At 53.7% G+C, this 19,964-nt stretch overlaps 8 protein-coding genes across 8 annotated transcripts; 5 read left to right on the forward strand and 3 right to left on the reverse strand.

The window, feature by feature from the left end:
* Positions 1-1,773: 1,773 nt before the first annotated feature.
* K452DRAFT_292363 (uncharacterized protein) lies at positions 1,774-2,313 on the reverse strand. Its single transcript, XM_033541366.1, has one exon. The coding sequence runs from the start codon at positions 2,015-2,017 to the stop codon at positions 1,787-1,789; it is 231 nt and encodes a 76-aa protein (XP_033392165.1). The 5' UTR covers positions 2,018-2,313; the 3' UTR covers positions 1,774-1,786.
* Positions 2,314-2,568: 255 nt separating this feature from the next.
* On the forward strand, positions 2,569-3,704 carry K452DRAFT_292364 (uncharacterized protein). Its single transcript, XM_033541367.1, has 3 exons — positions 2,569-2,666; positions 2,727-2,881; positions 2,946-3,704. The coding sequence occupies exons 1-3, from the start codon at positions 2,613-2,615 to the stop codon at positions 3,238-3,240; spliced, it is 504 nt and encodes a 167-aa protein (XP_033392166.1). The 5' UTR covers positions 2,569-2,612; the 3' UTR covers positions 3,241-3,704.
* A 709-nt stretch (positions 3,705-4,413) lies between these two features.
* On the reverse strand, positions 4,414-5,558 carry K452DRAFT_313147 (uncharacterized protein; the record flags this gene model as incomplete). The annotated part of the gene is made up of 3 exons (XM_033543629.1): positions 4,414-4,421; positions 4,493-5,142; positions 5,194-5,558. The coding sequence occupies 3 exons, from the start codon at positions 5,556-5,558 to the stop codon at positions 4,414-4,416; spliced, it is 1,023 nt and encodes a 340-aa protein (XP_033392167.1).
* Positions 5,559-6,370: 812 nt separating this feature from the next.
* On the forward strand, positions 6,371-7,312 carry K452DRAFT_313148 (uncharacterized protein; the record flags this gene model as incomplete). The annotated part of the gene is made up of 2 exons (XM_033543630.1): positions 6,371-6,493; positions 6,551-7,312. 2 exons carry the CDS (start codon positions 6,371-6,373, stop codon positions 7,310-7,312), a joined length of 885 nt encoding a protein of 294 aa, XP_033392168.1.
* Positions 7,313-8,446: 1,134 nt separating this feature from the next.
* Positions 8,447-10,382, forward strand: K452DRAFT_353917 (uncharacterized protein; the record flags this gene model as incomplete). The annotated part of the gene is made up of 3 exons (XM_033545857.1): positions 8,447-9,097; positions 9,155-9,196; positions 9,230-10,382. The coding sequence occupies 3 exons, from the start codon at positions 8,447-8,449 to the stop codon at positions 10,112-10,114; spliced, it is 1,578 nt and encodes a 525-aa protein (XP_033392169.1). The 3' UTR covers positions 10,115-10,382.
* On the forward strand, positions 10,268-10,900 carry K452DRAFT_237469 (uncharacterized protein; the record flags this gene model as incomplete). The annotated part of the gene is made up of 2 exons (XM_033537591.1): positions 10,268-10,484; positions 10,539-10,900. 2 exons carry the CDS (start codon positions 10,268-10,270, stop codon positions 10,898-10,900), a joined length of 579 nt encoding a protein of 192 aa, XP_033392170.1.
* Positions 10,901-11,122: 222 nt separating this feature from the next.
* Positions 11,123-11,513, reverse strand: K452DRAFT_302727 (uncharacterized protein; the record flags this gene model as incomplete). Its single annotated transcript, XM_033542628.1, has 2 exons — positions 11,123-11,237; positions 11,365-11,513. 2 exons carry the CDS (start codon positions 11,511-11,513, stop codon positions 11,123-11,125), a joined length of 264 nt encoding a protein of 87 aa, XP_033392171.1.
* A 6,278-nt stretch (positions 11,514-17,791) lies between these two features.
* Positions 17,792-19,734, forward strand: K452DRAFT_313150 (uncharacterized protein; the record flags this gene model as incomplete). Its single annotated transcript, XM_033543631.1, has 2 exons — positions 17,792-17,891; positions 17,948-19,734. The coding sequence occupies 2 exons, from the start codon at positions 17,792-17,794 to the stop codon at positions 19,732-19,734; spliced, it is 1,887 nt and encodes a 628-aa protein (XP_033392172.1).
* Positions 19,735-19,964: the final 230 nt, after the last annotated feature.

A 19,964-nucleotide genomic window follows, 5' to 3' on the forward strand; every position in this document is an offset into this window, starting at 1 on the left:
TGAAGGCCGAGTTGGTGGTATACACCAAGACACCGGTCTGGCCGTTGATGACAGATGTGCTCCTGGAGAATCCTCCGCCAGTAAACGCTGGACCGACCGCAGAACCACCGCTGTTGGCCAATGCATCTCCAGTAGCAGTCGCAGTAGCAGACGTGATGCCAGTGGCAGTAGCAGCTGGGGCAACTCCGCTTGAGCCGTACGAGACGAAAACTGTTCCGTTTGATGTGTACGAGGTGTATGCAAGACCTCCGCCAGAAGCCGCTGCTCCACCAGTGACGGTGGCAGCTGCTGTGCTAATGACTGCACCTGTAACTGTGACAACAATTGATGTAGTGTAGACCTCAACGCTGTCGTACGTGCAAACTTCTGATGATGCTGCCGAGAAAGAGTAGGCAGAGAACCAACTGTAGTGCACAGCGCCACCGACATCGGTGTAGTTGGTGGAGAAGTAGGTTGCCGACTGGGCGCTGTTCCCAGCACTGTCACAGTTTGGCGGCTGCGTAACCACAGCCAATGCAGCAGTGGTTGGGAATGCAGTCGCATTGGCAGCAGCAGTGGAAGAAAACGAGGACGCGTCATTTTCAGGGGCCACGACTGCAACCAACGCACCACTGTTGGATCTTCTAGAGGATTCTTGCAGTTTCATGGACCTCTTGAGAATACAAGTGAAACCTCCAGCCTCGGACCTAGCGTTGTAATCGAAACCAGCGCACAGCGGTGAGTTCGCTCCTTGGTTGTACGCCGAGCATAGTGCGGCGCAGTCGCCTGCAGTATCAACGCCGGCTGTAGTCAACGTCTCGTCCGTGAAGGTGACACCGCAGTAGATCTGGTACCAAAAAGTCCGGTCAGCAACTTGGTAGGACCTCAGAGTACCGTTGTCTGCGGGGCAGTTAATGGTTGGTCCGGAAACGTTGGGAGCGGTCGGAGTGACAGCTGCACTCGAAATCGTGGAGGGACTGGAAGTTGTGGAAAGGTCAGTGATGGTGGTGGTGCCAGAATCCCCGGTGGGTACGTCAGTGGCTCCCGCGGTCACTGTCGTGGTAGTGTAGAAGGAGATGATGCTTGTTGAAGTCACGGTGGTCTTAACGAAAGCATGGATTGTGGTCAACTGGAAAGTATCAGCGAGTTGACTTCAGAAGGTGACGGGTAAGACATACAACACGAGGAGCTGTGTACGTCGAAGTTGTCGTAACCGGAGTCGGGAGATCGAGGCAATCACACGCTGTCGATAAGCCGGAGCTGATTGAGTTCAATGCTGTAGCTGTGGAGTCTAAAGTTGAAGAGGGGTCCACAGCTTGGCGTATGAACCTGTATATGTCTCCTCTAAAGTCGTGTCTTTCTTCAAGCCGAGGAGCTGGAGTTTCTTCAATGCTTCTGGCTTTGAGAGCAGTGTTGCTCATAGTGGATGTCCTAGTGATTGTGGAACTGATAACTTCGATGGCAGTTGCTGTCCTAGTAGCAGATACCTGTGTGATTGTTCTGAAGTACGGCAGTTAGTCGAACCGATATCAGCAGGGGCCAACAACAGCAAGGAATACAGACTGAGTGGTGGTTACGACAAACGGTGCGGTGACGGTCGAGACGCCAACCAAGGTGGCGCAGAGATCATTAGCGGATTGATAATTGACAAGAACCTGGTAGTAATCATTTTGCGGGGCGCAGGCGTTCTCTCTTTTGGCAAAGATATTTCCCCAAAGGTTGCTGAAGCCACTTCTTTTCTCGTTTGGTAAAGTGCCAGCCACGGCAGCTTCGGAGATGGGCAGGGAAAGGTAGACGGCCAAAGCCGTCAGGGTGGAACGAGCGAAACGCATACTGAGCACCCAAAAGTGAAGGTGAATGCTCGTGCACGACCAGTGAGTGTGAGGGTGATGGATGGGAAGGCAAATCGGGGGCGGCAGTCAAAAAGATTTATACAAGACGACCAACCTTCTCCCGCTGGCGGGGTGGCGGAGAAGATTGTGCCTTGCAGAGCATTTCGTGACATGGGGTGGGTCAATTGGACGCGTGCGCGGTGCATTGAAAATGGTGGAGGTTTGAGACAGGCTATGGCGACTTCGCAACGGTCAAAGAAAGTGAGGAAGATCGTTCCATTTCGGGTAGCTAGGAGGCCAGCCCTTGCTTTGCAGCCTATTCGATGACTAGAACAACGTGCCCGGCGCATCGCCAGAAAGGGATATGTGAGAGGGTCGCGTCCGACGCGTGAGGCGCGTCCAGCCCGGCGACGGAACGTAGTATGCAGGGCAAAAGCTGGGCAACGACGGCGACGACGAAGAAGCAGAAGAGAAAGGATGAAAAAAAAAAAAAAAAAAGGAACTGCGGGCGACACAAAGCGGCGTGGAGTGTGCAAGTCTGGAGTTGGAGTCTCTGGTGTTGCAGGAAGGAGTCGGCGGGCAGAAGAGAAAGGGAAGGGAAGCCGAAGCGAGACCCTCAAATCAAACATCACCACCACCACGCTTTCCTCTCTCTCTCTCTCCCTCGCCCTCGCTCTCGCCCTCGTTGTCGCCCTTGCCCCTCGCCCTTCTTTTCCAGCCCCCCGTCTGGCTTCAGTATGCCCTCGGCCTTGGCCTAAACGCCACCCTCGCACCGAAGCCTACCGTCGCCTAGCATTCCTCATGGGCATCTGCTCGTCATGCCTTGGCCTTGGCCGTCGCGCCTCGCCCTCTGATGTATGTCCCGCGATCGCGACCTGTGCGACGTGGCATCGCTGACCATTGGCCCTTACGCAGCCCTCCGATGCTGAGCAGCTCCTCGGGGGTGACTACCAGCCGCACTACGGCAGCGTTGGTCCCCAGATGCCCCATACCGGCGCTCCCCAGCTAGACCCGGAGGAAATTCGCCGCCAGCGAGACGCCTTGGAGCGCATCTGCGCGCAAACCTCGGAGTAAGGCCTTACCCTTACCACATTTACCGGCCGGGAAAGCGACTAACACTACCTCCCTTTGTAGCAAGTTGATCGATGTCTCACAGTCCGCCAACCCCGATGAAGTCTCCAAGATGGCAACCGAATATCCGCGCTTGTTCATGGAGCGCTTTCCTCCCATCCAGCATTTCGACAGCAGGCCCTCGTCGTCCGGCACCGCCATCGAGCAGGATGAATCTGCTTGGTTGGCCGACGTAACAAAGGCACATGGCGACGAGGGCGACTGGGATCATGTCAAGGTCATCGACCCAGGATCCCTCACCATTCAGTTTGATGAGGTGCTGGGCCTGGGTCGCGGAGCCTCTCCCGTGAGATCTTAGCCGGGGAATTTTGCTCCTTCGTCGATCGGTCTGATCTACGCTCTCTTAAGATTCCATCCCTGGGCGTCCCATGGCGTGACACTCGGTGGCCTTCCTAATCTCGAAACATATCCGCAAAGGCTGCCTGGCGGGGCTAGCAAAAATTGTCTCTTTTGTTGCATCTGGTGGTGGCGTACTGAGCAAGGTTTCACTTCACAGTGCCTGTGGATAGATATCCCTCGGAGTTGGTGGTCTGAAATTACCCACCAGCACCTGAATACCCTATTGGAGTGCTTGCGTTTTCGTTTTAACTTTTCGCCGGAGTACGCGGCGTTTCAATCCTTGTTCTATTTCCGGTCATGGCGCGTTCCTTATGTGCATTCTGAAAGTTTTCGATTTATATTAGTGGTAGTTGCGAACAAGATAGAACCCCTCGTACGAGGTTTTCCGACATTTGCTAGTAACACAGGTTTCTCTGATCACCAGTAACGCCCTTTCGTTATCAGTGATTTATGCTAATGTTTGGCATAGCGTTTCACAGAAGCCTTCCTGTGCCCTGAAGACTGCAGACTATTCCAAAAAGAGTGAAAGTTTTCATCTCGGATGTCCGTTTTTACGTCTCAGGCCCTACTTAGCTGAACCGCTTCGTTGCCTTGGTGGAACCATCAGTTGCAGTAGACTTCTCTCCGTTGTCCAAAATGAAAGCAACCTCGAAGGGAGCTCGGTCCGTGCATTGGATTTAACTATCACAATGCCTCTTCCACAGACCTTCCATGTGTTGCATCGAATAGGCGCAGCAGGCAATTAGTCGTCTATTCGGTAAGAATAGACGTCTATTTGGCATGATTAAACACGTACAGATGACGCGTGCTTATTCCAACAGATTAGTCGTCTAATTCGCTGTTGTGCGTGCTTATTCGTAGGAAATTACAGTAGTATGTATCAGATTTACAAGCTAGCTACGATTAATAATTCCTGTTATATATAAAGTAACTTTTAATAAGGAAGTTAGGGAATAATAAGTAGTTAAGATCGGCTTGAAAACCGAGTCAGGAGATCACCCTATGCGGCCTATAACACCGAAAGAGACGTCTAATCCGGTGGAACAAGCACACATCATTTGTGCGTGTTTATTCGGTAGGAATAGACGACTAATTGCCTGCTGCGCCTATTCGATGCAATACATGTATCGATTCACTCCACTGCCAATCCGACGTCATTATTAGCTGGATGTAGCGCCTGAGCTTGTTCAGCTCCTTATCAATGACCTCACGTCCTTGATAGCTGCTGTCTCGCGCCGCCGTCTCCCATAAGTCGATTCCCTCGAAGTGGACTTTGAATCGCGGATGCCGAAGGCCTTGCGAAATAGCATGATAGAGCTGGCGTCCGAGATGTTGAACTTTGAAGACGGGCTGAGGTAGATCCGCAGGAATTAAAATTATGTAGTTGATGACGAGGAGAGGGAAGATATCTCTGAGGTAGCGGACCATGACCCCAATATCGTAACCCCAGACTTTGAGGTAAGGTTCCCGAATCTCCACTAACCATTTGCCGTCTTTATTTCTTGCAGCGTCGACGGACTTTCGTAGCGGAGTAGAGACATGTGGATTCGACAAAGTCATGAGAAGTTCGAGCAGCTGCTCGCGCCCATTCGGAGAGGCTGGCACATACCAATCGGGAGAACGACTTAAGTGTTGCGCCTTAGGATTTGCATCAATGATCACCTTGTTGTTGCTTAAAGGTGTCGAGATGGTCTGTTGGCGGACGGACCGAGAAATTCTGAGAAGAGAGGGGCTGATACTCGCACGTAGAACTTTCTGGTCATCATCCCACCAGAAGTTGTTTTCATCGGTGAGTACGAGCTCGTAGATGCGCTGTCTGATTGTGATAGGAAGGGATAGGAAGGTGAGTTGACGACGTTCTCTAAACTTTTGGGTTAGCCAAGTGCACAAGACTCTCGCCAAGCAGACTCACTTTTCTGGCTGCGACTGGCTGAGAAAAAGGCCTCGCAGTTCTTTATGGTCCGTAAGATCGGCAACGTAAGCTCCAGGCATATGCTTCCTTAGGATCATCTCAAGCTGCAAAGCTTGTAGCTGAGTCGAGTAGCGCCATGGCATCATTCGGCCCAGCAACATCTGAACCTGATAATGCGCCTGTCGTAAGAGGAAAAGAATCCATCCTAGGATCCTCGATAGATGATTTCTGCTGTGGTACGAAAGAACTATGCACAGAAGCAACGCCATGGACCAGTTCGCATCCCAAATGTCGGATAACCACTCGTTGTTGTCACAGTCCAAAGGCAGGCCTAGGGCTTCACCCACACGACACACCAAAGCCATGTCGGTTGGACGCCTTTCCGTCGGTGCTTTAAAAAGATGTCAACGGATGAGATAACGAGAAATCATGTGCTCAGGCTGAACAATGGCAGATAATTCATACCGACACACAAAAGGGTTGTGCCTGATGCAGCAAATTATGAAGCTGAGTCTTTGTTTGTATGTGTTACCAAAAGCCACATGCCGCCAAGGCTTGGGCCAACACCCTTTCATTACGCCCCGGATAATTTGCCCACCCCTTCTAGATACTTTATCCACCCCTTGACTACATATTGGGCAAAAACTAAAATTTACGATACTTACAGAGTACTCCTTAGGTAGTTATAACAAGACTATAATGCTACAACCAGTAGGCACTATATAAATATATAAAAGTAAAGAGATATAAGGTATAGTACTTAAAAAGATATAACGGTAAAAAATACGAGTTCTAAAGTATTCTTTAAGGATATAGATATACGACTACTAGAGTATCCACGAGGATATAAAAATAAAATAATCGAAGGGTATGAAGGTACTTATAAGGGTATAGAGACCAAAAATTTTAAAGAGTAGAAAACACGTTATATAATTCTGTAGATGCTATCACTTGGGGCGGGCAAAATATCTAGAGGGGATGGGTAAATTATCCGGTGCCCTTTCATTAACATGCGCCTTGACTCCTGACGTCAGTTTCACATCACCTTGTGTTAAGTCAGTAGGCACATGATATAAGGGCCGAAGCGTGTCCCGTTCTTTCTTTTTTATTCTTCTCCCACCACCTCCGGCCATCTAGTCACCACTCATGCCCGCCTGAGTTGGAAGTATAGCCAACTATGGCTTCACTTGACGACGGTTGTGTGGTCGCCATCGTGGCATTGCTGCTTGGCTTTCAGCTTTTCCTTGGTTGTCCCACTAGAGACGTCACTGAGGATGGTTGGGATACTGCTTGGTATCTTGTAAGTCTATACCTATTCGGCCCAGGTCTCGATTGCTGATTTATCTCTCTCCTTTAGCTTTCGTCCATGGTACTATTCTCCCTAATCACGGCACTTGCCTTATCTGATACGGCAATGTTCCTTTACCTTTTCGCCTATCATTTCGTCTACCTTTTCAGCGTCAAGATCATCGGCCCTAGTCTCACCCTACTTTACGAAGTTATGGTCCAGCAACTTACCAATCTCGGCCACCATATCAGCAATTCTGGACCAGTCAGAGCCATCACCGAACACCCAGCTATGCCATGGTCCTCGGATTCCCCGTTTACTTTGGAATCCCACAACATGGCAAAATCCATTTGGGTGTTCTTGGACCTTATCAGGCAACATCTCATGGGCTTTTTGATGGATCTTCGCGTTAGGTCCCACGAATACGACACGGTCTACGGGGAGGAAGGTCCTATGCAAGTTATGCAGTATATCGTCCTCATTATAAGGGCGATTGCTGCATTCAATTTGATAAATCTTGCAAGTCAGGTCTTTCAACGGCTCTTTACTAGGGTCAAAAAAACTCTAGAAGCTGTTCTTGCCCTTAAAGCACCTGGCTATTCGACTTTCCCTCCCAATGCATCTAGCGGCGATATCAAGTCCGGGAATGGTTATGATGTGGACCAAACTGATGCACGCGGATACCAAAATGACCAGGAATCTGTATCCTCGGAGTTCGAAGTCCAAGTTTCAGAAGCATTCACAGAGGATCCATGGACGACACAACATCTGGGCGGCCAATACGATGCGCCTGGTATGCACACCGGTCAACACTTCAAGTCGGAGGAGTAATCTGTCACCAGTCGAGGGGAGGTTTCACTGATTCCGTTTACTGCATCCACTTCAGTCAACCCTTTCATGCAAGAGAACACGTAAACTTCGGGATTGACAATGTTGTCGACAGCTTCTCGAAGGGAGCACCTGGGCCAAAGAAGCTTCCATTAATATTTCGGATGGAGGAGAAAGCTGGACCAGAGGGAGATCTTGTCCGTCACCGTCAAATGGGAATTTGCTGTCCAACGAGATAGCTATTACGAGTCTTCGGTACCTCAAGAAGTTTGGAGTCTGGCTATACAGCGTCTGTTGTCTTTCGGAATGAACAAACACCTTCCATGGTAATCCATAGGAGCGAATTTCATTAACCTGCTCCGAGGGTGGATACTAGGTAGCAGTCGAAAGAGTAATAATGCATAAAAAGCTTACGAAAGAAAATAGTGCAGCATAAAGGAGCGGCATGACCATCCCAAGACCGAATTTAGACAGGAATTTGAGGAAGAGCAAGGGCTATCTTGCAACAAGGCCCGTTTGTTGATAGGAGCGGACACGACTAAACAGCACGTATATAGCGGGATTTTAAGAGATGTCCCAAAGGAACGTGGGAACCAAACTACGTCGCGCTTTCCTGTAAGAGATTGTGGCGCATGTCCATGCAGATCAATGATGGCGGCTCGGGAAAGCTTCTAGTCAGCCGCTTTAGCCTAGTACGCGTACGATAACCGCTATGAAGCGACAGACATCACTTGTCGCCTCTTCCAACTCTGTGTCGTGTAGAGGCCATTTTTAACCCTCCAATACTCCATACCTTATACCAATCGCTTATCCTCAGTCCCATTGATGACTTCCGAAACCACTTCAGGTGCCGCTTATCAGCGCCTGAACACCCACGGAAACTCCAGTGATAGCAGCTTCCCGGATCCAAATTATGATGCGGCACGCACGTCTGGTCACTCGTCTCATAGGCCAGACCTAGCCTCAAGTCCATTGTCCAAGGCGCAACAGTGCGCCGAACCCGAACCCAACCAGGCAGAGCAGAGTGGCAACAGCATCCCTCCAAGCATCAACACGATTGCAGACGCATATGTTTCGCAAACTGCTGCTAGAGCTAGTGAGCTGACTACGGAAGCACGAAAGGAACGGGTGACATGGATGTCGCTTCCCCGGAAAGACCAGTTGATCATTCTGGCCCTTGCGCGATTGTCGGAGCCTCTAACGCAGACGTCACTCCAGGCATACATGTTCTATCAACTGAGGTCTTTCGATCCCACACTTTCGGACTCCGTAATCTCCTTCCAAGCAGGAACGCTTCAAGGCGCGTTCACTGCTACGCAATTCGTGACAGCAATGCTCTGGGGCCGAGCGGCCGATTCCGAATGGGTTGGCCGGAAAAGGGTCGTACTCATTGGCCTGCTGGGCACGACCATTTCTGTTATCGGGTTCGGTTTCTCCAGGAGTTTTGCCACAGCGATAACCTTTAGATGCCTGGGCGGAGTGTTGAACGGTAACGTGGGAGTCATGAGGACTTTGATTTCTGAAATCATCAAGGAGAAAAAGTTCCAATCAAGAGCCTTTCTGCTTTTGCCAATGATGTTCAATATCGGAGTCATCATTGGCCCCATACTAGGTGGCCTATTGGCTGACCCTGTTAAGAGCTATCCAAACCTTTTTGGGGAAGAGTCGTTGCTTGGTGGCAAAGGTGGTGTTGCCTGGATGGTAAAGTGGCCATATGCTTTACCAAACCTCATCAATGCGGGTTTTTTAATCTGCTCCTCGCTCGCCATCATCTTTGGCTTGGAAGAAGTAAGAGAGACGTACCCCTGATGTCCATTCGTCATTGCGGTAACTGATCCATGGTAGACACTAGATGCTTTACAAGACAGGTCGGATTACGGCTTGAAGGTCGGTCGTTGGATAAATAAGACGATATTCCAGATGAGACCCCACCAGGAGTATGTTGCCCTCCGAGAGGACGATGCCGATATTTCGTCAACCGAAATTGAGATGCAGATGACACCGGTAAATTCGACCTTTGCGGATAAGCCCACTAAGACGGCGGGGCGACAGAAGCTTCCGCTACGACTTATATGGACACGCAACCTATTGCTGACATTCCTGGCCCACGGTCTCATGTCAATGCATATTGGGACCCTCAACAGCCTCTGGTTTGTCTTCCTCTCAACGCCGCGATTTGACCCAGAACACCCCAGTCCACCAGAGCATGCCGCGCAGAAACTTCCCATCAAGTTCACTGGTGGGCTTGGTCTACCGCCAGCACGGATCGGGATTGCTTTGGCGATTCTGGGGGCCATAGGAATTATACTTCAGCTGTTTCTGTACCCATGGCTGAGCACGAAGCTGGGAACAGCACGATCGTACCGGATGGCACTGTCCCTCTTCCCCGTCGCTTACGCCATAATGCCGTTTTTGGCCGTTATACCGTCGACTAGGCCGGCGCCAGGGCCGGTGGCCGGGCCGCTGGTGTGGATGGGGGTTGCGGGCGTGCTGTTCGTCGTGGTGTTGGGGCGCACGTTTGCGCTGCCAGCGTCGACGATTTTGGTCAACAATTGCTGCCCACATCCCAGCGTGCTGGGCACAGTCCACGGCCTCGGCCAGTCTGTTAGCAGCGGGGCCCGCACGATTGGGCCGATGGTCGGTGGTTGGGCATTCGGAGTGGGACTGAGGTTGGGAGTTGTTGGTCTAGCATGGTGGGGATTGGCGTGCATAGCAGTCTTGGGCGTTGTTGCGGGGGCATTTGTGAGGGAGGGGACGGGGCATGAGATTGTGTTGCCCGGCGACGACACGGACGACGAAGAGTAAGGCAGGTGTGCGTCACGTGCCCTCGCCCGATGGGGGAAGAAGCTTGGGCCGTTTGGGGTATGACATCTTTGACATTGCGGTCGCCACTTCCTCCACTCCTTTGGCCTTTGGACATTCTGACTCTATACTCTTCGACTCCTCACTCACAACCTCATGCGCTTTCCCTCCTTCCCTACCATCGTCCGCACCTTCTACCTCTTCGGCAACGCCACCACTCGCCGCCTTCCCACCACCTCTCTCCGCCAGCCAACCCTCCGTTCTATACCAACCATTCCCTTCCTGGGCTCTCTATTCGGCACTTCTACCAGAAACAACATGTCCTACCCCGTCCAGAAGACCGACGATGAATGGCAGGCCGTCCTGTCTCCTGGTACGCTCTATTTTCGTCCTTAAAAGACTGTATGTACTAACCCCGCCATTGCAGAGCAATTCCGCGTCCTCCGCAAGCAAGGCACCGAGGCGCCATACGCCGGAGAATACGACAAGCACATGCCCTCGAGCGGCACATACAATTGCGCCGGCTGCGACGCCCCACTCTACACTGCGCAGCAAAAGTTCAAGTCCGGCTGCGGCTGGCCGGCATTCTTCGACACGGTGCCTGGCGCCGTTGTTCGCCACACGGACAACAGCTTCGGCATGGAGCGCACGGAGATCGTTTGCAGTAACTGCGGCGGCCATTTGGGGCACATCTTCAAGGGCGAGGGCTACCCGACGCCGACGGACGAGAGGCATTGCGTCAACAGCATCAGTCTGAAGTTCAAGAATGACGGCGAGAGTAAAGTATAGGGCTTAATGCATAGTTGAGCGGGGGTTTGAAGTTTGTGAGGCGAGCATCGGAGTAGAGATACCTAGGTTGTGGCCGTTTGTTAGTTTTGCAAAACAGCTGCTTTTGTTCTGTTCATACCGGTGCCTTAGTTTGGACGTCTGATCGCTGAAAGCAAATGAAAATAGCACCTGGTCATGTTGTGGACACAGCAAGAAATCTTTCATATTCATGTCAACCAACTATCACAGTCGACAATGTACGGTATCGTATCCAACACCAAGCATGCAATGCGTTGCCATGCAAAACGCCTTATCCGTGGTTCCCCGGTCCAACTCGCTGATCAAGTCCCAAAACGCCCTGTTCTTCCGTAGGTATTATCCAGATCATTACTCGCCCAGGTCGAGAAGTCGTATATGCGTAAAGTTCAAAAAATGATGTTTCCCTTCGTCGCCGCAGCCGCAACGAGAATCTCCCTAATCCTCACACGTGGTGCTCCTCGGACATCTCGCTTTCGGTGACGCCGCCGCGCGAGTAGTTCATGCGATTTTGCAGGAACCAGATGCCGTAGGCGATGAGGGCGATGAGGATGAAGAGGATGAGGATGATCAGGAAGATGACGATGTTGCGCTTCATGGTTGCGGGTTGCGATCAACTGACGAGGAGGCTAGGTGGGTGGATGCTGGCAGAGCCTGGTTGGTGGAGGTGGTGCGTAGATGGCGAGATATGGCGACGATGGAGAAAAATTGAACAGAATAAATAGTCTTTCTCTCTTTTTCAATCCTTTTCTTTTTCGCAATTGTTGAAGCAAGCGGTAGAAATGGCAATACAGTCAACACGTTTGTTGGGCTCAAACAAGAAGCGCGCGCCGGGTAGGTGGGTAGCGAGATGCGGGCGCGCGCGAAGCAAAGACGCGTGGGCAGTCAGGGCGTCTATGGGGGAGATCAGCAAATGGGCACTTCAGAGTGCACCGCGCACCGCAACCGCGCGCACGACGAGTCGCTTACATCTGAGGGATGATGGATGGCTATCTCCACAACAAGCGCGCAACGAAGCACACGGCAATTGATGAAGAATGATGAATGGCTTGGTGGGGGCTGAGTGGCAGGGCGACGGCGGCGACGACGGGCAGGACCAAGCAACGGAACGTAGATCGCAGCAGCGAGAGTGAAAAGGTCTGGAATTCGGTACCCAACAAAGCGGGCAAGCGCCCTGGTTTTGAACGCTGCGCTGGGGGGCATGCCGTGAGGGGCCCTGCCACGCGCTTTTTCGCGCGGGGAGGCTGGGCGGTTGGCGTGCGGCGTGGCTGGTGTGCCCAACCGTGGGTGCGCGGGCGGCGGGCGCGCCCGCCAAGTAGTGCCCGCCGGTCTTTATGGGGACGACATGTGTACGTGGGTGTGCGGCCTTGGCTGGCCTTTACGCTCTGCCCATGGAGCTTTTGGCTGGGTTTGATGCCCTGCGGTTCTATGGTATTGGTGAGTGAGTGAGCGGCGCGGTTTTGGAAACGAATTGGCTGTGGGTATGCTGTGGTCTGTCTGCAGCGAAAGCTTGTACGTTCATTTGACTAGTGCTGGATCGGTATAATGGTCTTTCGAGAGGGTGGAGTTTGGCGTTAATTAAGTCTTTGCGAGTAGAGATTTTGTCAAATTAAACAACGGTGGCCCTTCGAACGAAAGATAACTCATCCTTGGCTTTGGTCTCTTTCGCCAAAGTGTTGTAAAATGAATCTTCCGAATTGCAAGCGATGATGTACAGCAAGAGGGGTATCCAGAAACAGGCAGACTCCGGACATGGTGTTCCGGAAAAAGCAGTTACAAAGTGGTAGAGTCGTACGTCGGCCACCACCAAAGTCCGCGCCATCATCGGCTCCACATGCGTGTTGAATTTGGCCAGTAGAATTTCCCGAGTCCGTATTAGGTCATTCGGACATGAGTATATTCGCGGTTTGCCACCCAAGTTCGACCAAGCGTTGTACAATGCCAGGTGTACAACTTGCACCCACAGGCTTACCATCCGTAACGGGACCTTGCACCTGCTTAGCTGTGCCGAAGGAGCTGACCCTACGTTAACGCCAAGCAGAAGCTTATACCCCCTTTTAGCCACGGAGAAGGGGCGCAGTCATCATCGTCAGGCAGACCACAAGCAAACCGTCTGCAACACCACTCTCCTGTTACCACCTATCGTCACGCGTCAATATGAGTCTTATAGCGCTGACGGGCACCGAGGTTTGGAGCATCTCACTTCATCGCATTGCCCGCACAGAGCTGAGGACCAGAAGTAGAAAGTATGCGCAACTGCACAGCACATGATGGATGAAAACCGCGGCTGGAAATTACGAGGAGTGGACGACTGACAGACGCTGTTCATAAATAGCATGTGCTGTGAGGAATGGAGTGCGCGCGAGGCTCCAGAAGGGAAATTGGCTGCAGGGAAATGATACAATGATACGCAGTCTGACCACTTTACAACCAACGTACCTTTGCACATGCCCCCGGAGTCGTGCTGAAATGAAGGTCCAGGCCAGCTCTCCTCAGCACATGGGCAGCAGCAGTCAGTCCACATAATGTCCCTGTTGATCACCACCCACCGAGCCCACCAGCCCCTGCCACGCCTCCTCCTCGCCTCCCGAGAACCCAACACCGCCTCCACATGGACCCTGTCTCAGGATCATCTCCACTGCGCGCCCCCACAAGGCCTCCTCCCCGCACTGTCAGAAGCTGACACTCCACGCTCCCCCGCAGAGGGCTGATACGAGCGTCCGAGGAAGCTGATGTCACGCGCTTAGCCCACGCCTGACAAAACCTTACGAATCGCAGATCGTCGGGGGATTTGTCAAGGGGTGAGCCTGGAGGTTATAACGTTGACAGCCGTTGCAAGGATGGCGCGCATAACAGATCGCGCGCCGTTCCGCGCCCGGTGAGATTTAGGGCTTGCGCCTGGCAGCTGACGGGGTGGAGGGAGGGGCTGATGTGAAGTGGTGAGGCGACCAGCGGCTGACCGTGTGATTGGTGCGCCCCCCACTCGTGCGACGCCGAGTGCTGCTGACAGATGGTGCGAGCCGGGCGGGACTCGGCCTTCGGGCGGGCAATCATTGATGACAACGTTGCCTGTCGGATAGTTGGGCATGTGAGAAAGTGAGCTGAGGAATTGATGAGGCTGTACCGGTCCTATGACTCCCACCAGTGGTAGTATCCCACGGATTTGGGTCGTCCATGACACGTTCGTCTCTCCGCCAAGGCCGATATCATACTATCCGCTAGGCAGTGAATTGCCGAGCCGGGGTATCGCAGGATACATTGAGCTGTTACTATTTCCGTAAGGATGCAGCGTGGGCGGAGGACAAGTGTCTGGGGGATGTCGGTACGTAGCTGAACGCTGTACCACCAAGCATCAGAATGGTCGTCCGCGTGAGCATTGAGGTGGCAATCAGGAGTGTGGTACACTCAATATATAGACAAGGTCGACTGGATATCTTATGACCCGGCAGAGCGGTCCCGCAGCTGAAGTCAAGACAGACGTACGGTGAAATGAATGCGGCGGCTGGCGCTCGAGGCGTCATGCATGCCGTCTTCGACTTCGTTGCAGAGAAGAATGGCCCGTCAACCATGGTTGCAGGAGTGTCAGTGCACTGCATCGTGAATCATCACGGCAACTAGAATTTCCGTAGTGAGCGACAAACGTCCTCTGATAGTCGGCAATTTTTATTGAGTCGAATAGATTTCGAAGAAACTACCACCGGGTCCGCTCGGATCTCTTTGGTCGCAAGATGAAGTTCCCCAAGTATGCATGCTGGTATTGGTTGCAAGAGCTAAAGGTGAGAATCCATGGGCTTATAATGGTACCGACCGGCTTTCTGCCATCCACGCAGATATGGTACAGAGGCAAGTAGCCTCCAACGCGAAGGAACAACGCAACGGCATCTGAAACAGGTAAGCTGTCCTCGGGGAACCCGAGCGTATGGGTCGGCGTGTAATGAAGCACGTGGGCGCTCAGGGCATGCACGCTGATGTTATTCGATGTGGGGAAGAGTGATACGGGGAAAGTGCGGTGATAAGTCGCCGTCGCAGCAGACGAATGCTGGCAAAGGAGATAAATAGCCAAAAGGAAAGTGACATTTGACAGACGACGGAATAGGCATACAACGGGTGTCAAGTCAGTAAAATAAAACAAAAAGTGGTACGTGGTGGGAAGGTCTGCATGTCGAGTACGGCATTGACGTACTGGTGTTGCTTTTGCCCTTTGACTACGATAGCAGTCGAGACTCCCATAGGCAGTCCGTGCTAAACAGTTCCTTGCACGATGTTCCTGTAAAGTCTTCGATAGATTCTAGCACGTACCTCGGAAGGGTGCGAGAGGCATGGTAGGGCTCCCCAGGTACAAGCCCGAGTCCGTGCGAATGGTACGCTGGCTGGTGCACCCTGTGCGGAGATTGAAGATATTCATTCCTTCCAGTGCGTCCCAATCTCCGATGTTCCACGCATCTGAGCATCCTGTATCCTTGGTAACCGAGTACTTGGGTGTTGGATGCCGCGAGTACGCAAGAGGATGCTGGAGGCAGATGACCTCCAGGATGCGGTGTGCCGCACCACCTCGCCAATCCACGTCTCAAACGTGGGGTCCTATGTATGTCAACAGCGGAACTACCGTAGTTGACTTCCGACGGAAGGCTTTCCCGCGGCACTACTGTGTCTAGTACCGCGTCCGGCTTGTTGGCCATGAGCCCAAACTAGGTGCCGTAGAATTGCTTTTGGGCGAAAGTCCGGCTACTGATGGACAGGGCAGCGAAAGTTTACGCTCGCGAAGCTGAACAGAGCTGAGGCCGCATAATGATGATGGATCGCACTACCCTCGTATCTGCCTGCGCGCAGCCCATGGAGTCGGATGCGTTTCGGCTGGTCCGCTGAAACACAACGCGTCCGACTGCTTTGGCGCCATTGGGTGCACGAGTGACGCAGAGGAAGACGCGAAGAAGAATAGTTTCTGGGGTCTGGGAAAGTCAATTAGGCAGGCCATGTGTACGGACTTTTGGTGGATTCTGCCGCAGACAGTGAGACTCTCGACGCAAGGCGGGAGCATATAGGTACTGCATACAGGACCGACCGAGTCATTGCGCGGAAAGTAGTGACGGTGTGTTTCCGGGACACGTCGGCGAAGGCAGGCTGAATGGTCGGGTAAAGCACAGGAGTCGGTGCGGAGGGGAAGGTGTCAGGGAGACGAATCCACGCGACACTGCGAAGGCGGCAAGCCCGTCTTGTCCCGAACCCAGTGCGGCTTAGCCAGCCCAGCCATTACCGGGTCCTCGGGCCAGTGGCGCTCCCGTCGTACCGGATACTGGTTGGTGGTGGTTTTTTTTGCAGCGAAGTTGCAAACAGTCAGTCCGGCAATACGTTTCCAACACAAGACTCTCTCTCTCACACACACACACTCCCTCCGCTCGGCCTGAATCGTGAGTCGTGAGACGCAATTCTAGGGGAAGGAAGCACGCAACGTTGTATTGCGGAATGTGCTGTTTTTGATCTCGCACCCTGCTCATCATGGCAGCCGTCGGACAGATGGCATGAGGGCGAGAGGACCGTTTCTACGCGAGCGTTGCGTGGTTATCGTTCATCGGGTTTGATCGTCGTCGGGGCCCATCAATAACGGCGGCCATGCTAAGAGGAGTGTTTACCTGGCGGGCAGAACGAAGGCATGAACGAGTGTCTCAGGAGTTCGTGCCCGTCACATGCCGTGGTGGTAGGCTCAGATTTCACCGCCTCGCAGCGCAGGCCGTTGCACGACTTGGAAGTAGGTAGCTGGCAAGCAGCACACGACAGCAAGCTCCTTGCTCAGGTGCGACTGCAAAGGAGCGTGGCCGAGACATGGATGCGACGTGGAGGGCGCGGTCTGGGGAAATCAAAGCTGGGGACAGCAATCCGGGGAGATGACATGCCCATGGGCTATCGTCAAGTGTCACGACACGGAACACGCTGTCAATCACGGCCACGAGCGGACGGGAGCGGCTGGCATAGCACGTGGGCGATCACGAGGAGGGAGGGACGGAGGGACGATTGATGATGAGTGAGGGAAGCACGTGAGTGGTTAGGCTGGTATTAGCTGGATGGGGCGGGATATGGGCTTGACCGGTGCGGCTGGGGGGTCAGCAGGCAGCGGATGGCTGCGGTGGCACCGGGGTCCGGGTCATCTGCAAACAGTTGGTCGCACCTTCCCAAAGGCTGCGCGCGGCGGGGCATGTGATGGACCAGCCACAGGGGCGGCGCAAATTTTCGCGTCTCGACCGTGGGCGGGCCGGAGAAAGACCGGCCGTTGCTACGCTTCGCCGCGCCTTCTGGAAAAAGATGATTGCTGCTTTCATTCTCACTCTCTTTCACTGCCCGCGCCTGCCCTCCCCCCGGCCCCCCCTGCCCACGCCTGTCCACGCCCGCCCGCGCCTGCCTCCAAAGGCCCTTGCCCGCCGGGCCCCTGCCCCTGCCCGTGCCCTGTGCTGCCGAAGTGCAAACGCCCCGTCCCACCGCGCAGCAAGTCGAGCGAGACAGACAAAAGCACTGTCTCGCCCACGCTCTTGCTTATGATCCCAAGTCCCCCAGCTCCTTCCCCATTCCGCCCGCTCCACCACACCTGCCTGCTTGCTGCAAGGCCGCCACTCGTCAAAGCCCTCCACCCTCCCTCAACCATCTCTACCACACCACCTTTTCCCCGTCTGTCTCACCACACCTGCCACGCTGTCCGGGCATGCTGCTGCTCTACTTATGAGCCCCAGCCGAACGCCTGCACTCCATCGCCAGCGCCGCGGTTTTCGGGTCCGCCGATCTTGACGCAATCGTCAACACCGGAAACAGCCCTCTTGCACTACTGCTTCCTACCTACCCACACCTACTACTCTACCTTCCTCCACCTCCCCTCGGTACCGGCCCACCATGCCTTTTAAACCAGAGGTCCCCATACTCCAGGTCGAGTCCGCCGCCATTCACACCGTCGACACGCGCTCCGCCGAGCAATTGTTTGGCCTTTGGTCCAGTAAGCCGCTTCCGCTCACCCCGCGCTATGTCCCGCTGACCGGGACCTGCTTCTAGTTTTCTCCAAGTGCTCCGACACCATGGAAGATGGCAAGCGCCTGGAAAACTTGAGCTGGCGCCTGTGGAACCGCGAGACGTTCTGCTGCGCTCCCGACCACAACAAGCCCTTGTTTGCCGCCCCTCGCTGGACTTTCACGCGCAACAGCTCTGAGTCCGAGTCTCTGTCCATGCCCGCTCTGTCGTCGAGTGTCGACTCGGACGACTCTTCGGACGAGCGTGCCGACTGCGCAACTCTCGACACCCCGTCATTTTCACGCCCGGAAATTCGCAGGCAAGACTCCACCGACAGCCGCAGCAGAGGTAACGAGAAGCACCTCACTTCCGTCGACCTCGAGAGCCTAGTCATTTCCATAAAACAGAAGAAAGAGCTGGAGCCTTTGCAACCATTGCCCATGCCCCCACCTGTCCAGGCCAGCGATCTGTGCGAAAACATTGCGGACGAACATGACACGACTCCCCAAAAGGCTCCCGCGCCGGCTACCGTGGCTGCCCAGTCATCGACCTCGACCGTCGCCACGGCTCTCGACAGTGACTCGTCGAAACAAAGCCAAGTCATTGAATCCGACACGAGCACCTCCACCGAGAACAGCACTCACAGCGTCGTCCGCGGCTTTTCACCCGGCCGCATCTCGTCCTCGTATAGGTCTAGAACCAACCTGCAGCAAGACGCTCAACAAGCGGCGGCTGTTCCCACTCCCATTCTAAAGCAGCAGCAGTCGCATTTCAGGCCTGAGCCTAAGAAGAAGGGTGCAATGTTCACTCTTGGCGGATCGTCCGACGAGGATGGCCAGAGTTCCCTCGAGACTCATATGCAAATGAACACTCTGCGCAGCTCGTTGTCTGCCGGTTTGAAGAGGCCCTACATGGGCCGGAAGCAAACGTCATTCAAGGACGAGATCCAGACCCGCATGATCAATGATCCCAAAGCATATGAGAGCGAAGGCGTCTTCGAGAGCGACAGTGAGGAAGAAGTTTCGGAGAGTGCAATTGAGGAGGATGACGATGACCAGTGGGAGGATTCCGAGGATGAAAGTGGACCCTCCAGCGTCAATGACAAGGTGTCATTCCAGAGAGTCGACTCGAAACCAAACCTCACCTCCCGCCGCTCGCTCCTCACCTCCCTGATGCACGAGGGTGACCGCGCCCAAGCTCTGCAAAACGCAGCTTCTCAGTCCACGCCAGCGATGCGCCGGTCAAGGACCTCCACACTGAACGGCCCGATGGGCGCTACCCCCGAACCCCACACGTTGCGCTACGAGCCATCAAAGCAGTCGTCGCAACGGCAGCAGCTGCAGTCTCAGCAGCAGCAGCAGCAGCAACAACAACAACAACAACAACAACAACAACAACAACAACAACAACAACAGCAACAGCAACAGCAACAGCAACAACAACAACAGGCGCAGCAGCAGTCGCAGCAACCGCAGGAAAGCCAAATTCCTCGGTCCAAGCCTATCATCATGACTACCTCCAACACTCACGCTCCTCCTGCACTTTCTCCTCGGACTACTAGGCGGAACATGCTTACGACAGAGTTGACGGAATCTCTTCGCAAGCATCTCCTCTGGGAACGCCAGCAGAAGAACTCGACCAACAATGCAGTACTCAAGAGGAGGCATACTTCAACCGACGTGAAGAACCTTAAGCACTACCCTGGCGAGCCTCAACCGGCGCCTCTTGCAGTCGTCAAGGAATCGGCCGCCAAGGGCAACAACTCCTGGACCACGAATGGAGCAAACTACTTCGACAGTGGACTTCAGGAATATCACGAGAGGGGTTGGTAAGCGGCGTCGGCCGTCCTCCGAGACGAATACGCTCCTCCCCCGCCCCCGCATTTAGATGGGGGGGTCAACGGCATCCATTGATTGCATTTCATGCGAACATAGCGAGGCGGTGTTCCGGGCACATTGCTTTTTCTGTTAATGCTCTTTTTCTGATCTGATTTTGATTCTTTTTTTCGACACGGCGTTGCTTGACATGACGGCGGGGCGGGACGGGCACTACTACTACTACT

This window comes from Aplosporella prunicola (assembly GCF_010093885.1).
Source record: "Aplosporella prunicola CBS 121167 unplaced genomic scaffold K452scaffold_47, whole genome shotgun sequence".
NCBI lineage: Eukaryota > Fungi > Ascomycota > Dothideomycetes > Botryosphaeriales > Aplosporellaceae > Aplosporella > Aplosporella prunicola.

Excerpts from the sequence above, each read along its gene's own strand:
- K452DRAFT_292364 (XM_033541367.1), top strand. The coding sequence starts at position 2,613 with ATGGGCATCTGCTCGTCATGCCTTGGCCTTGGCCGTCGCGCCTCGCCC. Across the intron at positions 2,667-2,726 it reads GTCGCGCCTCGCCCTCTGAT|CCCTCCGATGCTGAGCAGCT; the intron begins GTATGTCCCGCG and ends GCCCTTACGCAG. Across the intron at positions 2,882-2,945 it reads ATCTGCGCGCAAACCTCGGA|CAAGTTGATCGATGTCTCAC; the intron begins GTAAGGCCTTAC and ends CTCCCTTTGTAG.
- K452DRAFT_292363 (XM_033541366.1), bottom strand. The coding sequence starts at position 2,017 with ATGCACCGCGCACGCGTCCAATTGACCCACCCCATGTCACGAAATGCT.